The sequence below is a fragment of the Oncorhynchus gorbuscha genome, linkage group LG04 (assembly GCF_021184085.1).
Source record: "Oncorhynchus gorbuscha isolate QuinsamMale2020 ecotype Even-year linkage group LG04, OgorEven_v1.0, whole genome shotgun sequence".
Lineage (NCBI taxonomy): Eukaryota > Metazoa > Chordata > Actinopteri > Salmoniformes > Salmonidae > Oncorhynchus > Oncorhynchus gorbuscha.
In genome coordinates, this window is record NC_060176.1 from 12207738 (window position 1) to 12232539 (window position 24802).

The 24802-nt window shown below is 44.0% G+C and overlaps 1 protein-coding gene across 2 annotated transcripts in view; it reads left to right on the forward strand.

Moving 5' to 3' along the window:
- LOC124033674 (spondin-1-like) overlaps nucleotides 1-24802 on the forward strand; it is a 133375-nt gene that overhangs the window by 23002 nt on the left and 85571 nt on the right. For both annotated transcript variants that reach the window (XM_046345842.1, XM_046345843.1), the window contains exons 4-6: nucleotides 4598-4671; nucleotides 5523-5645; nucleotides 11948-12096. In XM_046345842.1, the coding sequence (XP_046201798.1) occupies nucleotides 4598-4671; nucleotides 5523-5645; nucleotides 11948-12096 (346 nt within the window). The remainder of the gene's footprint in view (nucleotides 1-4597; nucleotides 4672-5522; nucleotides 5646-11947; nucleotides 12097-24802) is intronic.

Below are 24802 nucleotides of genomic sequence, written 5' to 3' on the forward strand. Positions count from 1 at the left end.
GTTGATGACAGTGTGGCGTTTACGGGTTTCCCGATCTAGTGACTTTACTAGCTTAAATAACTAATGGACGGACAGGGAAATACGGTTCATGCCAACAGGCGATTTAATGTTACACTGCACGGGGTAATGGGGAGCTGCACAAAACAACCAACCTAGCCTGAACTAGCTGGCCATAAATCACAGTCCAGTGGGAGGTATCTCCCCAGAGATATCATCACCAGAGAAAGAAATTGGGGCTCTCTCCATTAGATATATTCCCCCTCTTCTATTACCATGACAACCCCATAAACAATGGACGTGACTGGCACTGACAGTTTGGGGGAGGGTCTGCCCACCTTATCCCAGCTACAATTGTATTTGTTCCATCATTATTGATACGAGCAGAGGAATGTTTGTTTTTCATTTCAACACTAAGCCTGCCTGTCTGCCTACCTGTAAAATAACCTGGTTAGCTCAGACACCTCTGGCAATAACTATTATGGAATAACAGACTGTGCATGTGTCTGGTGCCTGTGTGTGCGTTTGTGTGTGTTTACATGTACGTGTGCATGTGCGTTTGTATGAGTGTGTGTAATACAACGTAATACAACATGTGTAGTTGTGTACTGTGTGTATTACTGTGTATAATGTCATCATCGCTCAGTTTGTCTGTGTGGAAAGTGATTAGTTCAGAGCACCGTCAGAGTTTTTGAGAGCTCCTCTAGTGCTGTGGCTAGAGAGGCTGTGGTATGACGGCCTCTCCTCCCCGACGGTTAGCTGTAATTGAGGCGTAGCTGCTGTCTCCTGGAGGCTGGAAACAGTGAGTGTGGTGGTTTGATCTGGCTCACCATGATTATGGGGGTCAAAAAGGAACAGACATTTGTCTGATTTCTGGACCGCACTCCCATGTAGAATCTTTATATTTTTGTTAATTTACACAGAAAAAGTCATTCTTTTTTTCAGGTTCACATGACATAAAGTGTAGTACAGTTTTGACAGTCCGAACGTGATAGTGTCAAAACCTAGTTGAAATCTCCAGGAATATAATAACATGAACAGGTAGATTAAAAAGCCTTCCCAGAGGGAATGGCAGTCCAACTCTGCAGTTATTACATGTGAGATGAGTAGGAATGGTTCAATGAAACTGGTACAGCATGTGCTTTCCCAAAGGAACAAACTGTAAACAAAGAGCTATGTCTATTTATCCCTCTCTCACCTGGCCACACATACGCACACACATGCACACACACACACACCCTCATACCCACCCTAACACCAGAGCGCTTTTGAGGCGATAACCATCGGCGGCTTGGAGCCAGGAAAGTGAGTCTGGCTTTAATAGCGTCTCATTGATAGAATTGAAATTGGTTGTTAAATAAGCATTACTGTGCCTGATTGCCTGGCCGGCCCCAGAAAGTGGGCAGCTAGTGAGGCAGTTTGTGAGCGGCTCACTCAGGGAGAGATATCTGAAATTGGGGTGAGATTGAATTAAAGTGTGAACAATTAGAGATATGGTGGCGGTGTGTTTAGGAGCGCCTGGGGTGGGGTACTCCTATCACCTCTGTACTTCTAGGTACACCCCTCAGACAGGTTTATTCATGTCCTGCTACTATCCCCTTCCAAACCCATACCTTGTTTATGGATGGGATCTGTTGTGTTTATGCTTTATTTTCTTCTCTTCTTATTTCTCTCTGTCTCTCTCTCTCTCTCTCTCTCTCTCTCTCTCTCTCTCTCTCTCTCTCTCTCTCTCTCTTCTCTTTCCTCTCTCTCTCTTCTCTTTCCTCTCTGTCTCTGTCTCTGTCTTGCTGTGTGCCTTGGAGAGTAAAAATTGCTAAAAGAAAACAAAGCAAGAGAGAGGGTGAGAAAAAGAGAGATGAAGAGAGTGTTGTGTTATGTTAATAGGGGCATATAGCTGTCACTCCGTCATTGTAGAGATACTGTCCCTTCTCTGTCCGGCCTGCCTGTCACAGCCTCCTCAAACATAATCCCCCTGATAGCCTGCTCTGGAGAGAGGCAGGAGAAACAGACAGGAGAGTGGTAGGTTTATTTATCATTTAAAAAAAAAACATTTTTTGTGACATCTAATTGGTAGTTACATACTTGTCCCATCGCTGCAACTGCCATACGGACTCAGGAGAGGCAAAGGTCGAGAGCCATGCGTCCTCCGAAACACAGCCATGCCAAGCCGCACTGCTTCTTAACACACTGCTCGCTGAACCTGTAAGCCAGCCACACTAATGTGTCAGAGGAAACACCATACAACTGGCTACCAAAGTCAACGTGCATGCTCCCGGCACGCCACAAAGAGTCGCTAGAGCACTAAGTGACAAGGACATCCCGGCCGGCCAAACGCACCCCTAACCCGGACGACGCTGGGCAAAATGTGCCCCGCCCCATGGGTCTCCGGGTCGTGGCCGGCTTCAAAGCAGCCCGGGACCGAACCCGTGTCTGTAGTGATGCCTCTAGCACTGCGACGCAGTGCCTTAGACCCCTGTGCCACTCGGGATGCTCTAGTGGTAGGAGGTTTGCTTGGGGAATAGGTTGGGATCCCATCAGAATTGAGAGATAATGCATTGTTTCAAAGCAGCTCATCTGGAGTGTGTCCTTCAAGGATAAGGTGAAATTAATGATTTTGTCTTATTTGTCCTTGTCTTGTATTTCTCTTTAGTTGTGCCCTTTCTCCTCACTACCATAGCTTCCTGAGATGAGCATATAGTACATCTCTCTGTCTTTCTACCTTTCCTCTTTTACATCTACGTCCTCTCTCTCTCTCTCTCTCTCTCTCTCTCTCTCTCTCTCTCTCTCTCTCTCTCTCTCTCTCTTTTTTTCTCTCTCTCTCTCTCTTTTTTCTCTCTCCTCTTTCTCTCTCTCTTTCTCTTTCTCTCTCTCTTTCTCTCTCTCTTTCTCTTTCTCTCTCTCTCTCTCTCTTTCTCTCTCTCTTTCTCTCTCTCTTTCTCTCTCTCTTTCTCTTTCTCTCTCTCTCACTCTCTCTCTCTCTCTCTCTCTCTCTCTCTCTCTCTCTCTCTCTCTCTCTCTCTCTCTCTCTCTCTCTCTCTCTCTCTCTCTCTCTCTCTCTCTCTCTCTCTCTCTCTCTCTCTCTCTTTTTTTTTATTTTTGTGACTGTGGGAGAGGACAGCGACAGCAGTGGGCTTGGCTCAGCTTGGACTCCTGCTCCATAAACAGTCCAGCTGGACATGATCCACCTGGACTAGACCCAGGACTCAGACAATCCAGAGCCTGGAACCTACACCCTTCTGCTACCCTCTGCCCACTATCACCATGGAAACCTGCAGCCTGTTGTGGGTAGCCAAGTCTGATGTAATGTACGGCACCTGAATGGAGTTTGTTTCTGACAGCTGTTGGGCCATGAAAGTAATTTGCTTGCGACCGTTTCTGGCCCGCACGCGGGCCCCCTTCTGGCCCTTGAATGGGTTTGTTTGTGTCTGATTTGCATGTCAAGGCCCCACTAAGACCTGTGTCCACCCAGCACACTGTGGCTCTGCCCCCAGACAGCTCTATCAGAACAGTCTCTCTGCCAGGACCAGGAGCAGGACTTTAGCTCTGGGAAACATAACTTTTGGCCTGTCACTCAGTCTTATCTCTGACATGCTGTAGTTCCTCTTGCCTGAGTGTGTGTGCTTGCTCACTCTTGATCGTTTCTCAAAAGGGAAGCTTACGTTCAGACTTTTTTCTCTCCTTTTCCTCTTTCTCTGTAGGTTTTCAATCTCATTTCCAACCTCATCTCTCTCCTGCTAAATACACGTCTTTATGTTAATAAACCCTTTCTGCTAGCAAATCCCTCCAGTCTGAGAGTCCCTGTGATTCAGATCTCCTGTATGCTCTAGTAGCTGATCTCAGACCTGTCTGGAAGCACATTAACATGTTGCTGAATAACACAGACCTGCTTTAGCAGCTGATATCAGACCTGTCTGGAAACACATTAGAATGTTGATGAATAACACCGGTCCTGCTTTATTAGCTGATCTCAGACCTGTCTGGAATCCTGTCTGGATAAAAATGTTGATAAATGACACAGAACCTGCTCTAGTAGCTGATCTCAGAACTGTTGGGAGGCCTGTCTGGATGCACAAGAACACTTCCTCCCCAGGATTTATTCTTTCAGACATTCAACCCGAGTTCAACATTACTCCAAATGCTCCCCAGTTACTCCCTGTGCTGAAATTAGTATTTAACTCTGTTCTCTTCTTTCTCTCCCTTCTCCCTCATCTCCGGCTTCTTTCTCTCCCTTCTCCCTCATCTCCGGCTTCTTTCTCTCCCTTCTCCCTCATCTCCGGCTTCTTTCTCTCCCTTCTCCCTCATCTCCGGCTTCTTTCTCTCCCTTCTCCCTCATCTCCGGCTTCTTTCTCTCCCTTCTCCCTCATCTCCGGCTTCTTTCCTCCCTAATTCCACCTGATCTCCTGCCTTGTACTACTCTCATCCTTTCTTGTCTTTTCTCCTCTGTTCATTCCCTCTCTCTTCCAACCCTCATCTCTACTTTACCCCCATCTTTTCACTTTTTTCATCTGCTTTCTCTTTCCAACCTTTCTATCTCCTTTCTCTTAACCTGAAACTTCCTCTTCTCCTCTCACCTCCTTCCCTCCTCCTTCTTTCTCTGCAGGGCCAGCATTGTCCAGAAGAGGATCATCTACTTCCAGGATGAAGGCTCTCTCACCAAGAGGATGTGTGAGAAAGGTATGTCCTCCATTACTGAGACGTAGTAAAGGGCGCTACATATCTTCCACTGCTCCTCCTTCTCCCTTACTATATCTCAGCATCTCCTGTCTTACTCTCTCTTCCCTTACTGGGTCAGGATCTTTACACTTGTGCTGTATCTCCCAATCTGTGCATGACATTGGATAGAGAATTTACGGAGACTGATCAAAAGAACACCTCCCTCGCTCCCTCCATCCCTCCATCCCTCAAATCCCTCTCCACCCATCCCTCCTCCCTTCCTCCTCTTCCCTAAATCCCTCCCTCACCCCTCCCCCCTCTCTCCTTTCTCACCCTTCCTCTTCCCTCCCTCCCTCCCTCCCTCCCTCCCTCCCTCCCTCCCTCCCTCCCTCCCTCCCTCCCTCCCTCCCTCCCTCCCTCCCTCCCTCCCTCCCTCCCTCCCTCCCTCCCTCCCTCCCTCCCTCCCTCCCTCCCTCCCTCCCTCTATCTCTTCACCACATCATCATGTAAATAACCAGGCAAAATCAGGACCCTATATTCATCCTCTCCTCTCCATCTGAGCTAACCACACAGTTGTGGAAGGAATTGGACATTTAAGACAACTGCACTTCTCATATTTCTCAACTCAGTGACCTTCTCATAGCAACTCTGTAGCATGTATTTATTTTCAAAAGACAGCTCAATATGAAAGCCTAATATATCAAATTTCCCCTAATTCTTTTGCTTCAAACAACAGTAAATAAGCCCATCTCCTCTCCCCTCCTCTGTCCCCTACCTATAACAACCCTATACCTCTCTCTGCTGTCAAACTCTCTCTCCTCCTTTAACCCCCCCCCCTCTCTCTTTCACTCTCACTCTCTTTCTCTTCTCAGAGTCATTGTATGGGGAGACCACAGAGAAGCCTTTGCTGGATTGCTGTGCCTGTGGAACAGCCAAGTACAGAGTCACCTTCCACGGCAACTGGTCAGAGAAGGTGCACCCCAAAGACTACCCTCGTAAGTACCCCATAATAACTTCCAAATTAACAAGGTACATACCCCATTTAATCCCTGAAAGGATTAATCCCTGAAATCACCCCACGGCTACCCTAGTTGATGCCTCCATTGCGTTAAAATAACCCCTTTACTAATAAAATTGCCCTACTGCTCAAGTACCCAGCATCACAGTCTTCCAAGGATACTACAACCTCCATGGCCACCCCAGGATACTCTCTCCCCAGGCCCCTGTCTCGTTCCTCCCCCAGCTTGGCCCTGGGCCTCGGTCTGTGGTGCTACACTGTATAACCTTGAGCCTGACTGCCCAGCAGGCAGGCAGGGTGTGAATTGAAATGGGGATTACTGGGCTCTCCCCTCCTTCTAAGACACTCCTCTCTCTCTATCACACACAGCCCAGATCAATATAATGATTAGCATGGAGTGAGATAAACCTACAGATCGAGCAACACCCTAATTTATTGGCTTAGGAGAGACAGGAGTGTGTGTGTCTTTCTGTGTGTCTTTCTGTTTTTGTGCATGTCTGTCTCTGTTACATTTTGTGTGTGTGTGTGTGTGTGTGTGTGTGTGTGTGTGTGTGTGTGTGTGTGTGTGTGTGTGTGTGTGTGTGTGTGTGTGTGTGTGTGTGTGTGTGTGTGTGTGTGTGTGTGTGTGTGTGTGTGTGTGTGTGTGTGTGTGTGTGTGTGTGTGTGTGTGTGTGTCTCTGTGTGTGTGTCTCTGTGTGTGTGTCTCTGTGTGTGTGTGTGTGTTCATGCATGCGTTTCCACTCTGTGTCTTTGGAAATCCATTATTGGTTTTGTGGTTTTTATAATTGAGTTCTCCTCACCACCACAAAGTCATAGCCACGGTAACCATCCCTGGTTGTCATACATACAGGAGATCACCATCTACAACTTCCTCCCCAAGCATCATTAGTATCCGGTAATTATTTGTTAATGTGCCTGTGTTTTTATATAACAACTGTCAATCAAACACAGATAGAACCATTGCTAAAAGAGGTTTTAGCAACAGTTTTCACACACTATCCACAGTCATGATGGTCTGTGAGTGTCTGCTTCTTCATTGCTAGCAGAAGGAGTGAGAGAGAGAGAAGAAAGAGAGAGGGAGAGAGAGAAGAAGATACAGCACAATTTCAAGTCAGGCTGCTATTTTTACAAGGCGTACATTCGTCCTTCAAGCTGAAGGGAGGCACACGTGAAGGGCCGATGACATACATTCTGATGTTGAAGGTTACTCTAAAACAGGCTAGCAGGTTTTTTATTCTCCTCGCTCCCGCCATCGTCACATGCACAGCTTTATTTCCCTCTCTGTGTGATTATAGTTAAACAATAAGGGCCGAGGAGGTGTGGTATATGTCTAATAAGCACAACACAACGTGGAGTGCCTGGGAACAGCCCTTAAAGGTGGTATATTGGCCATATATCACAAACTCCTGAGGTGCCTTATTGCTATTATAAACTGGTTTCCAATGTAATTAGAGCAGTAAAAATACCTATTTTGTCATACCCATGGTATACGGTCTGATATAGCATGGATGTCAGCCAATCAGCATTCAGGGCTCGAACAACCCAGTTTATAATAAGTAATACATCGCTGAGAAGCTATTCAACCATTATCTGTGGAGAGTGGAGATAGCCAGCAGGTTTCCTGGTTATCTGAACCCATTCAGACAGACTCAGGAGAAAGACGGGTAGAGAGAGCCCAGCCAAGATAGCCATGACTGGTACTCAGGTGGCTAAGTGTACCAGAGAATTGCCCCGTGGTTTGGATGGATCTGATGTTACATCCAGGGATTCACAGCTAAGTGTCATTTCATGTCTTCAGTGGATATGGGTTCTCAATAGTATTTCTACCAGACTCACACAAAGCTGAAATATGAGCAATATCAGCAATCACGTCGCTCAATTCAGCAAGACTGAGAGAAAGAGAAAGAGATGGAAGAAGTTTTGCAGAGAGTATGAAAATAGGCTGTGGAACATCAGAGTATATGACTGCGATTGGATACAGTTCTGACGGATATAGAGGGATTAACCTTACTGAGCTTGTGGTGACCGCTTCCCCTATTTGTGTGTCTGTGTGTGTGTGTGTGTGTGTGTGTGTGTGTGTGTGTGTGTGTGTGTGTGTGTGTGTGTGTGTGTGTGTGTGTGTGTGTGTGTGTGTGTGTGTGTGTGTGTGTGTGTGTGTGTGTGTGTGTGTGTGTGTGTGTACACCCCATCACGCCAGAGGAGTGTTATAAATTGCAAAAGGAAATGAGAAAGGAGGATTTGAGTGGTCAGATAGAGTGCCTAGCTTTGCTGAACAAAGACTTTCCGATAATATGTGTGAGTTGCTCTGATGAAGAGAGGAGAGAGGGATGAGGAGGAGAGGAGGTGGGATATGAGTTTATTTTGTAGCAATAAAGAAGATAATTATCCACTCGGAGGTCTTTGACCTTGGGAAGTGAAGAGAGAACAATAGATTGCATCAGGAGACCGAAGTTTGACTTCATAGTTGGAAACTCAGTGTGCTATTTCAAGTTTTTAATGTCACGTGAACAAGTACAGCAAAAGGCCTTTCTTGCAAGTTCTAAACTCAACAATGTAGTAATCAATAACAATGTAACACTAAAAATAACATAAGGTATAACAACAACACATAAGAAATAAAAAATAAGAAATAAGAAGAACACTATATACAGGGTCAGTTCCAGTACCATATCTACAATGTGCAGGGATACTGGAGTGATTCAGGTAGATATGTATAGAGATAAGGTGACCAGGCATCAGGATATATGATAAACAGAGTAGCAGCAGTGTATATGGTGATTGTATGTGAGTGGGTGTGCGTGTGTGCGTGCGTGTATGTAGAGTCAGTATAAATGTATGTGCATATTATATGCGTGTGAGCAAATGATAAAGTGAGCGTTTGTGTGTGTTGGAGTGTCAGTGTGTGTGAGTGTGTAGGGAGGGTGCTGTGAGGGTGCTGTGAGGGTGCATAGAGACAGTGCAAAAATAAGGGTCAACTCAGAGAGTCCGTGTAGCCATTTAGTTAGCTATTTAGTTAGCTATTTAGTTAGCTATTTAGCAGGCTTGGGGATAGATGCTGTTCAGGAACCTGTTGGTGTCAGACTTGATGCACTGCCACTGCTTGCCGTGCGGAAGCAGAAATAACAGTTTATGGCTTGACTGGTAGGAGTCATTAACAATTTTTCAGGCCTTCCTTTCACACCTCCTAATATAGAGGTCCTGTATGGCAGGGAGCTCGGCCCCAATGATGTACTGGGCTGTCCGCACCACCCACTGTAGCACCATGCGCTCGAGGGCAGTGCTATTGCCATACCAAGCAGTGATGCAGTCAGTCAAGATGCTCTCAATGGTACAGCTGTATACGTTTTGGAGGAATTGAGGGTACATGCAAAACATTTTTAACCTCCTGAGTTATGTGTGGACCATTTTAAGTTCTTAGTAATGTGGACACCAAGGAACATGAAGCTCTCAACCCCTAGATGTGATGTTTGCCTACCTTCGCCTCCTCAGGTCAGACCGTCAGGAAGTCCAGGAGCCACTTGCATGGGGAGGTGTTCAGTCCCAGGGTCCTAAACTTGGTGACGAACTTGGAGGGGACAATGGTGTTGAATGCTGAGCTGTAGTCAATGAACAGCATTCACACATAGGTATTCCTCTTATCTAGGTGGGTGAGGGCAGTGGGGATTGCAATTGAGATTGCGTTGTCTATTGGTCTGTTGGGGCAGTATGCAATTTGAAGTGGGTCTGGGGTGTCTGGGATGGTGGAGTTAATGTGTGCCATAACCAGTCTCTCAAAGCACCTCATGATTACAATTGTGAGTACTACAGGGTGGTAGACATTGTGGCTTGAAGCCTTAGAGTTCTTGTGAACAGGAATGATTGTGGTCATCTTAAAACATGTGGGGATTACAGACTGGGACAAGGAGAGGTTGAAAATTACCCTGAATATGCCTGCCAGCTGTTCTTCGCATGCTCTTAGAACATGCCATGGAATACCGTCAGGCTCCATGGCCTTGCGGGTGTTGAGCTGATGAAAGACCTTACTCACATCGGCCTCGGAGAGCAATAGTGGTGTCACTCACACCCGGCACAATATTGTTATTGACAAAGCCTGCATAAAATGCATGGAGTTTGTCCGGTAGAGAGGCATTGTTTCGCAGATCACGGTTTGGTCTTCCTTTGTAATCCGTAACGGACTGTAGCCTCTGCCACATGCGGCGGGCATCGGAGCCTGTATAATATGATTCCACCATATTCCTATAATGTCCTTTTGCTTGTTTGATTACGCTGCGGAGATCATAGTGGGATTTCTCATATTTGTTCCGGCCCTCAGCTGTAGCCTCAGGTTTGTCTGCGATATGTATTTATATTTATTTAACCTATAATTAACTAGTCAGTTAAGAACACATTCTTATTTACAATGATGGCCTACCCCGGCCAAACCCTAACCCGGACAACGCTGGGCCAATTGTGCACCGCCCTATGGGACTCCCAATCATGGCTGGTTGTGATACAGCCTGGAATCGAACCAGGGTCTGTAGTGATGCATCTAGAACTGAGACACAGTGCCTTAGAACGCTGCGCCACTCGGGAGCGATAGCCCTGTGTGCGGTAGCCCTGACCTCTAGTTTAGCGCCAACCTCAGTGTTAATCCAAGGCTTTTGATTGGGGAAGCATCGAACCTTCAGTGTGGGGACAAAGTCGCAAATGCATTTCCTAATGAAGCTGGTGACGGAGGTAGTTAGCTCGTTTATTTTTATCGGCGGAGTCTCGAAACATATTCCAATCAGCGCAAACAAAGCAGTCCTGATTCTGATCTGATTCTGGTTACCATTTCTCAACGGGTACTTCGTGTTTGAGCTTCTGCTTGTAAACATGAAGCAGGTGTACGGAGTCGTGATCTGATTTGCCGAATGGCAGATGAGACAGGGCCTTGTATGCTTGCTTGTGGGTAGAATAACAGTGGTCTAGGACTTTATCGCCTCTAGTGGCGAAGGAGACTTGTCTTAATGACACGGAATTAAAACCACCGTTAACCAGAAAAGCATCCTCCGGATATACGTTTTCCTACTTGTTTATAGCCTTGAACAGCTCATCATTGTGTCTCTCTGAACATTGCAATAGACTGTATGGGCCAATTGCAACCATCGAAAGCAACCGGATTATTGCCATCTGATCTCTCGTTAAACCATCAGTACACACTAAAGTCACCCGCACAACTGATCTCAATTGTAACCCACATTGGTCATCGATTTACAATCCCCTAACGTAGATGTCAAGGTTATCAGAGTATTTCACCCCCTGGTTGGTATTGTCATCAGAACAACTTAGTCCTACTTTATGATCAGACTAAGGACGATTTATCTATTTGACAATAATTCTATACAAACAAAATAAAATATTTTGTCGTTTGCCACTGCAAATCTACAGTCTTCTGTTTACCGACATGTACTTTTAATGAAAACTAATGTTGATGGTCTAGCATACAATTCTTGTACTCAAATAAGTATTTTTTTTACATTCATCATCCGGTTTTCCGATGCTACTGGTCAGTATTTCATTGGGGGCAGAAGTAGAGAATCTAGACCAGCTGTCTGGTATCATAATCTCTTGACACGGTAACAAGAGATCAACTGATCTGATGGTTTATCCTTGTGTTTTTTTCATTGCAATTAAGCTTAGTTTAACATGCAGGTGCACGTAATCTCCCTTTCGTTAGTAGTGTTTAAAATATTCCAGTGGTAACCTTCAGTAGCATGTTATTAAGTTCTACTTGTTCATTGAAATCGAGCGTAAATGTCTACAGAGATTTACTGAGAATAAGGTACTGAGCCTCTGATGTAAAAAAAACCTGTAATACTGTAGCTCAGTTGGTAGAGCATGGCGCTTGTAACGCCTGGGTAGTGGGTTCGATCCCCGGGACCACCCATACGTAGAATGTATGCACACATGACTGTAAGTCGCTTTGGATAAAAGTGTCTGCTAAATGGCATATATTATTATTATATTAGTACTATAATTACTGTGTCACGATCTGACATGTACATTACTTCTATATGAATCATTATCTGTAATTTTCAAAGTGTATAATAAACAGAACATTCCGTAACCTTACATTAATCTTATCTTAATTAGAGTTGTTCACTTTCTATACACATACCTTTTACCAATATATATTATGCGTTGCAGAATGGGAATAGGTGCAAACCTGTCACTGGCACAAATGTTTGGCCAGCCTGCCTCCTGAATAGTACGAGATTATGATCATTCTGGTGTTGTTTTGTTTCTTAACCTCACCAGGGCGTGCTAACCACTGGTCGGCCATCATCGGAGCGTCCCACTCTAAGAACTACGTGCTGTGGGAGTATGGTGGCTACGCCAGCGAGGGCATCAAGAAGGTGGCCGAGCTGGGATCACCGGTCTCCATGGAGGAAGAGATCAGGCAGAAGGTAGGACTTGGCACGGCCGTATGTACGTACACCTGCTATTGATCCGCTATTGATCCGTATGTACCTGCTATTGATCCGTATGTACGTACACCTGCTATTGATCCGTATGTACGTACACCTGCTATTGATCTGTATGTACGTACACCTGCTATTGATCCGTATGTACGTACACCTGCTATTGATCCGTATGTACGTACACCTGCTATTGATCCTTATGTACGTACACCTGCTATTGATCCGTATGTACGTACACCTGCTATTGATCCGTATGTACGTACACCTGCTATTGATATTGCAGCACATTTTAGGTCCAACGATTGACAAGCCAACACCTTATCCGTTACGCCAAGAGATCTGTATCCCTTGCTGATGTTCTGGGTGTTGGGTTAAGGTATGTATGACAATATGTCACTTTTTATCTGACCAAGATGATCGGATCACTCTCCGGTTATGCTTCACTGCATCCTCACATGGAGTCCAGACTAGCATTGTATTCTAAGTGGGGATGCAATGTTGTTCAAACGTAGTTGAAAGCTTGAGAATCCATTATAAACATGTTGGTATTGCTACTGCAGTGGAGGATCTATGAGTCTCTTATGTATGGCAAGGGGGGCAAGCCCATAAAAATGATTTAAAACACCATCCCCATTCAAGTCATTGTTCAACTTGCCATGGTTTGAGGGGCTTTTCCCATTCTAGTAATTATATCTATATGGGCCAGCCAATGGCTATACTCTCTGGATAATCCAGGTGGCTGTGGTATCAGTACTGTAAGTAATGGAGTTTACATATCTCAGTGGGCATTCTGATCGATCCGTGAGCTACAAAGTACTTTAATGAATTACATACAGTAAGTCTCTCAACCTGCCCCTTTATGTGGTTTTATACTTCACAGCTGTGAAATGCATGGTGGACACTGTTGCGTTATCTACGTCCTTTGGATATTCAAAGTAGATAGTGCCTACTTGGTATTTACAGTATAAAGCCATGGAATTGGAACATGGAATCTTTTCCAAAGTGTGGTGAAGAATTCAATACTTTTTGCATAATGATTTCCACAAGCGATGACCTAAATAAGACACAAACATCTGTACTATAAGTATAATGCAAATGTTGGTTAATGGTCTGCTTAATGGCCTGTGTCCCTTTCAACTGGGTATGACCTCAAATCCTATGAAGTTCACATTCATGCAAGGTTAATTGGTCATGTTGGTAGGTACGAGAGCACCTCTCTTGTTCAATAAACATTAAATAAGAAATAATGTTTAGCAGTTTTACCTCTAGTAGAAATCTTCCTCTGTTTCAGTTTCTCACCATATTTCAATGCCTGTACATGTCTTTCACACTCTCTGTTACTTGTCAGTTTTCCATCTCTCTCTCCCACTCTCTTCTCCCTCTCCGTCTCCTCTTTCTGTACAATCTCTCTTCTCCCTCTCCGTCTTCTCTTTCTGTACTCTCTCTCTCTCTCTCTCTCTCTCTCTCTCTCTCTCTCTCTCTCTCTCTCTCTCTCTCTCTCTCTCTCTCTCTCTCTCTCTCTCTCTCTCTCTCTCTCTCTCTCTCTCTCTCTCTCTCTCTCTCTCTCTCTCTCTCTCTCTCTCTCTCTCTCATTCTTTAAATAGCCTGTGCTAGTGTGTAGCAGATGGGCCCATAGAGTGTATTATTGTAGGGTAATATTGAAGACCTGGAGTCACGGCACATAATGAGAGCACACTGTGAGAGCTGGGCTCTGTGCGTCATCACTGCCACCTATCCACAAGGCTGTATTATCCACAATACTGTATGCTATGGTATCTGTATTAGTCCTCCTGGACGATTAGACGCAAATAGAGGATTTATGGAGAGACGCCCGCAAAGCAAGGTTGGTGTCAGTTTTAACCCTACAGTGCAGAGTAGTTACAGTACTGTTGAGTGATAAGAGAACTGATGACATACAAATGGTTGATAGTTCTTTTCACCTACTTGTGTCAGGTATTACAGTAGGCTTACATTGATATTCTAGGTAGCTCTCCGTAGCATATTCTCCCAGTGGGAGATGGTAAACGATCCAATCCCCCCACCAACTGAACAGAACTCAATTTAAACCAGGTAGAAAGCAACAGGATCAAACCATTACCTTCTCCTGGGGGAGATGTGAAAATCTTACATATGGAATATTGCACAGTACTCTACATGGCAGAGGAGAGAGAGAGACAATTTTTGTAGCCTGTGGTTTTCAGTGGAGATTGCTGGGGAAAATAAACATGATTGGCTGTCTCCAGATCCCATGGTGATAATGGCTGCAACTTAAGCCTTGTTCACACTGCAGGCCTTAATGCAACGCTTTAATACATGCGCTTACCAGCTGGCAAGTGTCTTCACTGACATTCTCAACCTCTCCCTGACTCAGTCTGTAATATCTATGTTTAAAGCAGACCACCATAGTCCATGTGCCCCAAAATGCCAAGTTAACCTGCCTGTAATACCTATGTTTAAAGCAGACCACCATAGTTCCTGCGCCCAAGAATGCCAAGGTAACCTGTCTAAATGACTATCGCCTCATAGCATTCACATCTGTAGACATGAAGTTCTTTGAAAGGCTGGTCATGGCTCACATCAACACAATCTTCCCAGACTTCCTGGACCCACTCCAATTTGCATACCGCCCCAACAGATCCACAGATGGCACAATCTCTATTGCACTCCACACTGCCCTTTCTCACCTGGACAACACCTACGTGAGAATGCTGTTCATTGACTACAGCTCAGCATCCCGGAGTCACCTTCCCACTGTTGATGTTGAGACAGGTGTTGTGCGGGTACTATTTAAATGAAGCTACCGTTTGAGAACTTGTGAGGTGTCTGTTTCTCAAACTATACATTCTAATGTACGTGTCCTCTTGCTCAGCTGTGCACCATGGCCTCCACTCCTCTGTCTATTCTGGTTAGAACCTGTTTGTGCTGTTCTGTGAAGGGAGTAGTACACAGCATTGTACGAGATCTTCAGTTTCTTGGCAATTTCTCACATGGAATAGCCTTCATTTCTCAGAACAAGAATAGACTGACGAGTTTCAGAATAAATTTCTTTGTTTCAGGCCATCTTGAGCCTGTAATTGAACCCACAAATGCTGATGCTCCAGATACTCAACTAGTCTAAAGAAGGCCAGTTTTATTGCTTCTTTAATTAGCACAACATAATTAACACAACGTGCCATTAGAACACAGGAGTGATGGTTTCTGATAATGGGCCTCTGTATGCCTATGTAGATATTCCATTTAAAAAATCAGGCGTTTCCAGCTACAATAGCCATTTACAAAATTAATTTATCAATGTATACACTGTATTTCTGATCAATTTCAAAAACAAGGACATTTCTAAGTGATCCCAAACTTTTGAAAGGTAGTGTACACTCACACACTCACATACATATTGACACCACACACACTCACATGCATATAAACACTACACACACTCACTACTTTCATAAACACACACACACACACACACGGATAGACACACGTCCACATTCTTTCACTCTTCACATACTGTACGCTGCTGCTACTCTGTTTAATATCTATCCTGATTGCCTAGTCACTTTTACCCCTGCGTGCATACATGTACTGTACATATTACCTCAATTACCTCAACTAACCCGTACTCCTGCACATTGACTCAGTGCTGGTACTCCTTGCATATAGCCTCATTATGGTAATTGAATTGTCCTACTACACTGAAGAAAACAAAAACATGCAGCAATATCAATGATTTTACTGATTAATAGTTCATATTAGCGTGTGTGTGTGTGTGTGTGTGTGTGTGTGTGTGTGTGTGTGTGTGTGTGTGTGTGTGTGTGTGTGTGTGTGTGTGTGTGTGTGTGTGTGTGTGTGTGTGTGTGTGTGTGTGTGTGTGTGTGTGTGTGTGTGTGTGTGTGTGTGTGTGTGTGTGTGTGTGTATGCGCTGTGGAGGAGATGAGCCTGTAGTCACACACAACCTCTCGTTATCTCAGAGGGTGTACAGGGCAATAGCTGGTGCGCTCCATATAGTATATGCTGTGTTAAGTAGGAGTTTACGGCTCCATTGCCCCGGGCTGCTTTGCTATCGCCTGCATTCACTGTGTTCACCTTTTTAATATTTCTCAGAGAACACACTCTCCTTGTCCTTGAGGAAAAGTTAGCCTCTGGGGTGAAGGAGCCGCTCTGTTTTTGAGCAGCGGAGCAAGAAAGCACTCTTTGGTATAAATGCTGACACAAACAAAAAGGCGCTTTGCTTTGTGACAGGTGTGGTGTCGGGGCTAGCAACCTAGCAATGAAGGCAGTTATAAATTGATATTCATAGCAATCAGAAATTGATATTCATAGGCAGAGGCTCGACGTGAGCCAAGGGGTGCACTGATCTCAATGTTCATACAAAGTTTCATTTGCCGAGCAGGCGTTGAGTATGTACGCTCACATACTGTACACACAACCCATTCACAAACACACACGCAACCCAGATCCCCCTCACGTCAGCACATTGCGGTGCGTGATGGCTTTATTTTTTTATCCGAGTTTGTCTTCCTTTTACTGCCGGGACCGAGATGTACTGTGCCATCTGCCTAGCTGTGTCTCCCCGTTGGGTTCCTTTTGATATACGGCGTGTGTTCTTTACCCACGCTGCCTCTATCCTGGAGACTGAACAACAACTTTCCAGTCTTCATACAAAAATGAAACCCATATCGATTGGCCCTTTCTCTGTATGAAACCAATTGGAAACACTTCACACTTGACACTCAACAAAACAACTCCGTATCCTTACAAAAGGAAACCACGTATCGATTGGCCTTCTCTCTGTATGAACCAATAGGAAACTCGTATCAGTCATACATCATGCATTACAAACACAGAATGTTCTTTGTGTTTTCACTTCATTACAGCGTCTGTGTTGAAAAGAGGGGTGAAGATACATGCATGATGGATTCAGGTTGTCCATCCCACATAGCCTGCATGTTTTCAAAGCGAGCCAGCCGTATGCTTCTGCCTGGCACACTCGTTACAATCTCTCCCATGTGACTCGCTGGTAATGAAAATATGATTGCATGTAAGAGCCCTCACCCACATTCTCTCAGTACTCCTGCTCTGCATGAGTCAGACATGACACAGGGCTTCAGTCAGACATGACCATAGGACCACTTAATCACATTTAAATGATCTGTTACAAAAATTCCAAGGGTCACCATTGTTGATCTAATAAGAATGATTGTATTTTAGTGGACGGATGAAGGTGGGAAAGGGTAATGTGTGAGGAGGTTTGTTGAATAGATGTCTTGACAGACCACAGACCCAGAATACATCTGTAATGGTGTGCGTGTGTGCGTGTGCGTGTGTGTGCGTGTGTGCGTGTGTGTGTGTCCGTGCGTGCGTGTGTGTGCGTGTGTTTGTGTGTGCGTGTGCGTGTGTGTGTGTGTCCGTGCGTGCGTGTGTGTGTTTGTGTTTCTGTGTGCGTGTGCGTGTGTGTGTGTGTCCGTGCGTGCGTGTGCGTGTGCGTGTTTGTGTGCGTGTTTGTTTGTGCGTGTGCGTGTGCGTGTGTGTGTGTGTCCGTGCGTGCGTGTGTGTGTGTGTTTGTGTGTGCGTGTGTGTGTGTTTGTGTGTGCGTGTGCGTGTGTGTGTTTGTGTGTGTGTGTGTGTGCGTGCGTGCGTGTGTGTTTGTGTGTGCGTGCGTGCGTGTGTGTGTTTGTGCGTGCGTGTGTGTGTGCGTGTGCGTGTGCGTGTGTATGTTTGTGTGTGTGTGTGTGTGTGTGCGTGCGTGCGTGTGCGTGTGTGTGTTTGTGCGTGTGTGTGTTTGTGCGTGCGTGTTCGTGTGCGTGTTCGTGTGCGTGCTTGCCTGTTTGCATCTGTCCACATGATCTGTTCCTGCTTGTGTTCTTAATGTACCGAATGAGAACATTTCCTTCCTCTTTAGTCCCTACGCCATATGTGACTTTACGCTTCATTAGCCAAATGCAAATCTGATTTACAGGAAACTTGGTATGATGTAGTGTAACTGAAGGCATTGCTGCCCTCTCCCCCCTCCACACACACATACACTAACGTGATTTGTGTATGCGGTCAGCCATTACAAAGGCACTAATGACAGTCTGATAAAAATACTCTCCCTCCACAGGTGAGTGGTGGAAACGTGGCAAAGGGACTATGATTTCTCCCGAACGCATTGTGAAATCTGCCATTTCCTCGAACAGTATGGGTGCGTTTTGTTACTGCACAGTAGCTTACAGATGCCCACAGAATGCAGACCTATGTGAAACCACAGAGCAGACAGCTACAGATGCCACAGGCTGGACAAATGAGGGATGGCACAACATGAGTTGGAGGAGATAGAGGAGATGTTCTGGTACTGTTCTGGTAAAGTTTTCTAGGAGTATGATTGGCCTGGGAAAATTAATAAGTCACAGATCCTACTAATGTGGCCCTATTCTCTTCAGCTGTTCATCATGCTAGAGTATCAATCAGCCTGCATAATTATAACTGAATTGGAGCCTCAATTAAAGAGACTAGCTACCACCTGTGTGTGGGAGAGGATCAGGATATTTGAGCTGGAAGACATACAGGTGAGAGCAAGTGAGTGGGAGAGAACAGGTCAGTTTGAGACAGCAGGTCAGTTTGAGACAGCAGGTCAGTTTGAGACAGCAGGTCAGTTTGAGAGAGCAGGTCAGTTTGAGACAGCAGGTCAGTTTGAGACAGCAGGTCAGTTTGAGAGAGCAGGTCAGTTTGAGACAGCAGGTCAGTTTGAGACAGCAGGTCAGTTTGAGAGAGCAGGTCAGTTTGAGACAGCAGGTCAGTTTGAGACAGCACGTCAGTTTGAGAGAGCAGGTCAGTTTGAGACAGCAGGTCAGTTTGAGACAGCAGGTCAGTTTGAGAGAGCAGGTCAGTTTGAGACAGCAGGTCAGTTTGAGAGAGCATGTGAGTGGGAGAGTAAGTTAATTTTTTAAAAGTATTATCTTTAATAAGAGATTATACTCACAAGCTTCTACTCTCCATGCCATGAAATATATTAGGTGTGTGTGTGTGTGTGTGTGTGTGTGTGTGTGTGTGTGTGTGTGTGTGTGTGTGTGTGTGTGTGTGTGTGTGTGTGTGTGTGTGTGTGTGTGTGTGTGTGTGTGTGTGTGTGTGTGTGTGTGTGTGTGTGTGTGTGTGTTTCTGTGTGTGTGTGTGTTTCTGTGTGTGTGTGTGTTTCTGTGTGTGCGAGTACGCAGTGTTTTTCGTAAGTACATGGAGTAGCCAGCCAAACAGAGACATTTGCCAGTCAGGGAGTTCCAGCATGCAGAAAACAATGCAGAATGAGCTCTGTTTTGGTGTCCACTGGTACATTCTAATGCTTTAATTCCATCCATAATATACTGATAAATTATTGAATATTCCCAGATTTGTAAAATGAGTTGTGGGATTGCAATTACATGACTATGCAATTAAAGTTACTGAAGGATGAATTCAGTTGCTAGTTGTTTTGGATATTGTCTAGGCCCATATGATCAGAACTATTTTCTAAGCAAGATAACCTTTTATAACATTAAACTTGGCTTCTCTTCAGAGTCACTTCATGATTTTCATGTTTACAGTTTTACTGCAAGATATGCATTGCCACAATGATGTTTGTTCTTCAAATGATGTATTTTATTCTCTCTGTTGCTGTGGAAACTTAGGGTAAGGAAACCAATGTGTAATTTGATAAGAAGTAACAGAATACAATAATGAGGTTATATACAGGGGGCACCGGTACTGAGACAATGTGCGTGGGTACAGGTTCATCAAGATCATTTGTACATGTAGGTAAAGGCAAAGTGACTATGCATAGATAATAAACCGACGCTTCAATCACTGTGGGTGGGATTGTCAGGGAAGGCAGTAGATTAGTAATCAAGTCATAAAAACAAGTCTAGTCCACCTTTTCAATTTAATTTATTGTAGCAAAAACTAAATTTACTATTTCAATTTAGTTTATTGTGGCAGAAACATGAGAAAAAAGTTGTGTTCTGTCAAGAAAACATGGATTCCCTGTTGAGAAGTAATATAGAATTGCAGGAAAATGGTTTTAAAAATACTACAGTTTTCAGGGGCAGAACTCCAGACCCCAGCCAGATTGTGCGCCCCACTTTTATACAAATGTCACGGGCATCGCAAGAAGTGGACCAAGGTGCAACGTGGTGAGCGTACATATTCCTTTTATTTCAGATAAATGTTGCCAACAAAACAAGAAAACAACCGTGAAGCTTAACAGGGCAATGATGCCTCTAACAAAGTGAACTACCCACACTGAAGGAGGGAAAAAGGGCTTCCTGTCACGACTCCTACCTTCCCGTTTGGGTGGTGCTCTTTATTGAACTCTGCTTTCCTGCGCCTGATTTCACCCTCACGACACCCAGGACCTTACACTTCCTAAGTATGATTCCCAATCAGAGACAACGATAGACAGCTGCCTCTGATTGAGAACCACAACCGGCCAAAACATTGAAATAAAGAAACATAGAAAACAAAACATAGAATGCCCACCCCACATCACACCCTGACCTAACCAAATAGAGAAATGAAATGGCTCTCTAAGGTCAGGGCGTGACAACAAAGTCAGGCGACCATGAATAGACCTACAGATATGATTGAAGAATGAAGCAGGTGTTAAACATGGGGTTTGCTACACAGAAAGCAGCAGTTAACTACTCCATTGTCAACACTAATCAAATCAGTGGTTCTATATCGATATCCTGAATATTACCATATAGGTATCATTACCATATAAGTATCATGACATTAGATTTTATAACCTTCCATTAGTTTTAATTTATCATATTTTGGACCAGAATGAGGCTTTTTCTCCACTACCTATTGTTCCTGCAGTGAGGATTCAGCATCTTCATTATATATTTTCATAATTTTCATCTTCATTATATATTTTCATATTTTCATAATATTTTCATAATGAACTGCTCTCACCGATGCGATTCTACTAAGCTGACATATGGAATTGTTTTAATATGGTCATACCATGGATCATTTAGCGATTGAATTTTGAATTTTAGGACCCCTTTATGTATATTGAAACATGCATTTGTCCTTTACTACTATAGCCCATTAAAACACATTGAATAACACATTCATAAATGGCAAAAAAGACAGTTACAAAATGTATCATAAGGAATAATGTTTTGAAGTGTATGTCCTATATTTAACTCATATTAGTTTGTAGCTCAGACGCTACAGTCGTTTTTGCGAGAATTCCAATTTTTGGGATTTCTCTGCCACTTTCCAGCTCAGATGCGGAAGGCGTCAATCGACTCTAGGGTTTTTTTAATGTCATAATAGACTCTGAAAGCTTTACTCTCTGTGAAGCAAAGGTACAGGCGAGTGTGTACATCAATTAGCCTGCTTAATTATAACTGCGAGACTAAATAAATTGGAGCCTCAATTAAAGAGACTAGCTACCACCTGTGTGTGGGAGAGGATCAGGATATTTGGAATGGAAGACATACAGGTGAGAGTATGCGAGTGGGGGAGAACAGGTCAGATTGAGACAGCAGGTGAGTGGGAGAGGTTTATATTTGGAAGTATATTTGGTGAGTGCGTGTAGACTCAGAAGTAGAGTTGCAACGGGAGGGTTTGTTACTGGAAACGTTCAAAGTTTACCTGTAAACTATTGAAATTTGGTAACTTTCAACGATTTTATGTAATTTATCACAAGACGTCTAGTGGCCCTTTTGGGTACTTCAGATTATCACAGGTGTCTGTAATTATCTCTGGCCCTCTCCGTGGCCTAATCACATGTAAAATATTTAAAATAATCATATAAGATTTAAAAATGTAAAAAACGCTTTCCAAAGGGTGGTGTGGTCTGCCCAACGCATCACCGGGGGCACATTGACTGCCCTCCAGGTCACCTACAGCACCCAATGTCACAGGAAGGCCAAAAAGATCATCAAGGACATCAACCACCTGAGCCACGGCATGTTCACCCCGCTATCATCCAGAAGGCGAGGTCAGTACAGGTGCATCAAAGCTGGGACCGAGAGACTGAAAAACAGCTTCTTTCTAAAGGCCATCAGACTGTTAAATAGCCATCAATTGCCGGCTACCACCTGGTTACTCAACCCTGCACCTTAGAGGCTGCTGCCCTGTATACATAGACATGAAATCACTGGTCCCTTTAGTAATGGAACACTTTAATAATGTTTAGATACTGCTTATTCATCTCATATGTAAATACTGTATTCTATTCTACTGTATTTTACTCAATGCCACTCCAACATTGCTCGTCCTAATATTTATAGATTTCTTAATTCCATGATTTAACTTTTAGATTTATGTGTATTGTTGTGAATTGTTAGATGTTACTGCATGTTGGAGCTAGGAACACACGCATGTCACTACACCCGCAATAACATCTGCTAAATATGTGACCAATAACATTTGATTTGATTTATTGACCTAAAATGTTTGCCAAGTCACTAGCTTATCCAGGGCCAGTGATACATTGAGGTTTGCCTCAAACTGTAACACTACTGGCATCATTTTAAATTGAGAACATATCGCTCAACATGTAAACAATATGTGAGTTTAGCTATTCTCTGCTTTAGATGACAGATGCTCATAAGGCAAGTAACGCCATCTTATTCTAGGCCTATGACTACATTGGCGAAAATGTATTCAAAACACTGATACTGAGAGAGAGTGACAATCAGATTAAACCGATTGAAGATCTTACAACTAGACAACAATATATATACTTGAGAATACAACACAGAAACACAGACACATTACAGACATAACACCTCCCCCTTTATTGCAGGATTGTAATATGTGATCAATCAACATTGACACTAGTTCATTTTGAATGATAGTTTTAATAATTAAAACAAGTGTAAACACTTCACTTCCAGGAATCAACACTTCATCACTTCAAAATGTACAAATAAGCTAACTTGTATGTAAAGAGTAGACATCTTAGTTTAAGCAACACTAGATAATTGAGTAGTAACAAGTAGGCCATGATCACAAAAGCATAATTTCAAGTTTAAAAAAACAACTCCATACCAGTGGTTGCCAATCTTGCTCCACTGATCCCTGATCTACTGGGTGAGCAGACTTCTATTCCATCACACATTTGATTATCAACTCATTAGAATGTGATAAGTTGAATCAGGCGTGTTATTGCTTGGTTGAAACAGAACCCTGCACACCCAGCAGACCTGCTCCAATTGTACTAGGTTTATACACTGTGAGTGATTTTTGATTTGTATTTTTTGTATTTTACCCACAATTTCGATCTTGTCTCAACTCCCCAACGGGCTCGGGAAGCGAAGGTCGAGTCATGCGTCCTCCGATACATGACCCGCCAAACCACGCTTCTTAACACCCACCTGCTTAACCCTAGAAGCCACCAGCACCAATGTGTAGGAGGAAACACCGTTCACCTGATGACCGAGGTCAGCCTGCAGGCACCCTGCCCACCACAAGGAGTCGCTAGAGCACGATGTAAAGCCCCCCCGGCAAAACCTTCCCCTAACCCGTGAGGATGCTGGGCCAAATGTGCGCCGCCCTATGGGACTCTCGATCACGGCCAGTTGTGATAGAGCCCGGGATCAAACCCATGTCTGTAGTGACACCTGTAGCACAGCGATGCAGTGCCTTAGACTGCTGCGCCACTCTGGAGGTCCCACTGTGTGTGATGTTTAACTGTATTTTTGTTTACAACATTTACTGACATAGGTAGACCTGCACATATAACCCATGGCATATAAGATATACCCCTAGTCTCTTGGGACATAATTGGGACCTCTCTCTTCATCTGCAAACAGTTTTCCATATCTGAGGACAGAAAACATCACAAAGAAACAGGCTTCATTATACTCAAATTAGACAGCACTGAATAGTATGTTGCTATTATCTCTCTGTCTTCTTTCATAATGTCCTGCTACAAAATTACCTGCCCTATCTAGTAGCCGACACTCTTCACTGACAGCTGGAGATGCAATTTCACCCTCTTCCATGACTGTTATCTACAAATGCATTTACAATGATTACATAATGATAGCTAGCTAATAGGAAGTTAGCTAGCTGATGACATTTAATTAACGTAGCTAAATAGTGTGTGAAGTTAGCTAGCTAGCTAGAAGGAAGGACATTCCACAAATGAACTTTTAACAAGGCACATCTGTTAATTGAAATGCATTCCGGGTGACTACCTCGGGAAGCTGGTTGAGAGAATGCCAAGAGTGTTCAAATCTGTCATCAAGGCAAAGGGTGCCTACTTTGAAGAATCTAAAATCTAAAATATATTTAGAATTTATTTATTTTGTTACCCCTTTTTCTCCCCAATTTCGTGGTATCCAATTGGTAGTTACAGTCTTGTCTCATTGCGGCAACTCCCATACGGACTCGGAGCCGTGCATCCTCCAAAACATTATCTTCCTTCTCTAAAAGCTTCCATATATTTAGCCTTAATATGTTTAGATAAGCAGCAGGGCTGCACCTTCACTTCAGTTACAGTGTGAGTTTTGAACTATCGCGCTAGTTTTCTGTAGTGTCTCAGTGGATTAATAACATCGCCAACCAGTCAGCATGAGCTTGAATCGGCCAGATGATACCTGCTGCCCCATGTGGAGTTCAAATATATACTGTGTCTGCCTTCAGTCCTCCTGTCATCCAAGCTTATGTTTCTCTAGGTAGCATGTTCCTGCAGAGTGAAAACGTGTCAAGCAATAATGAT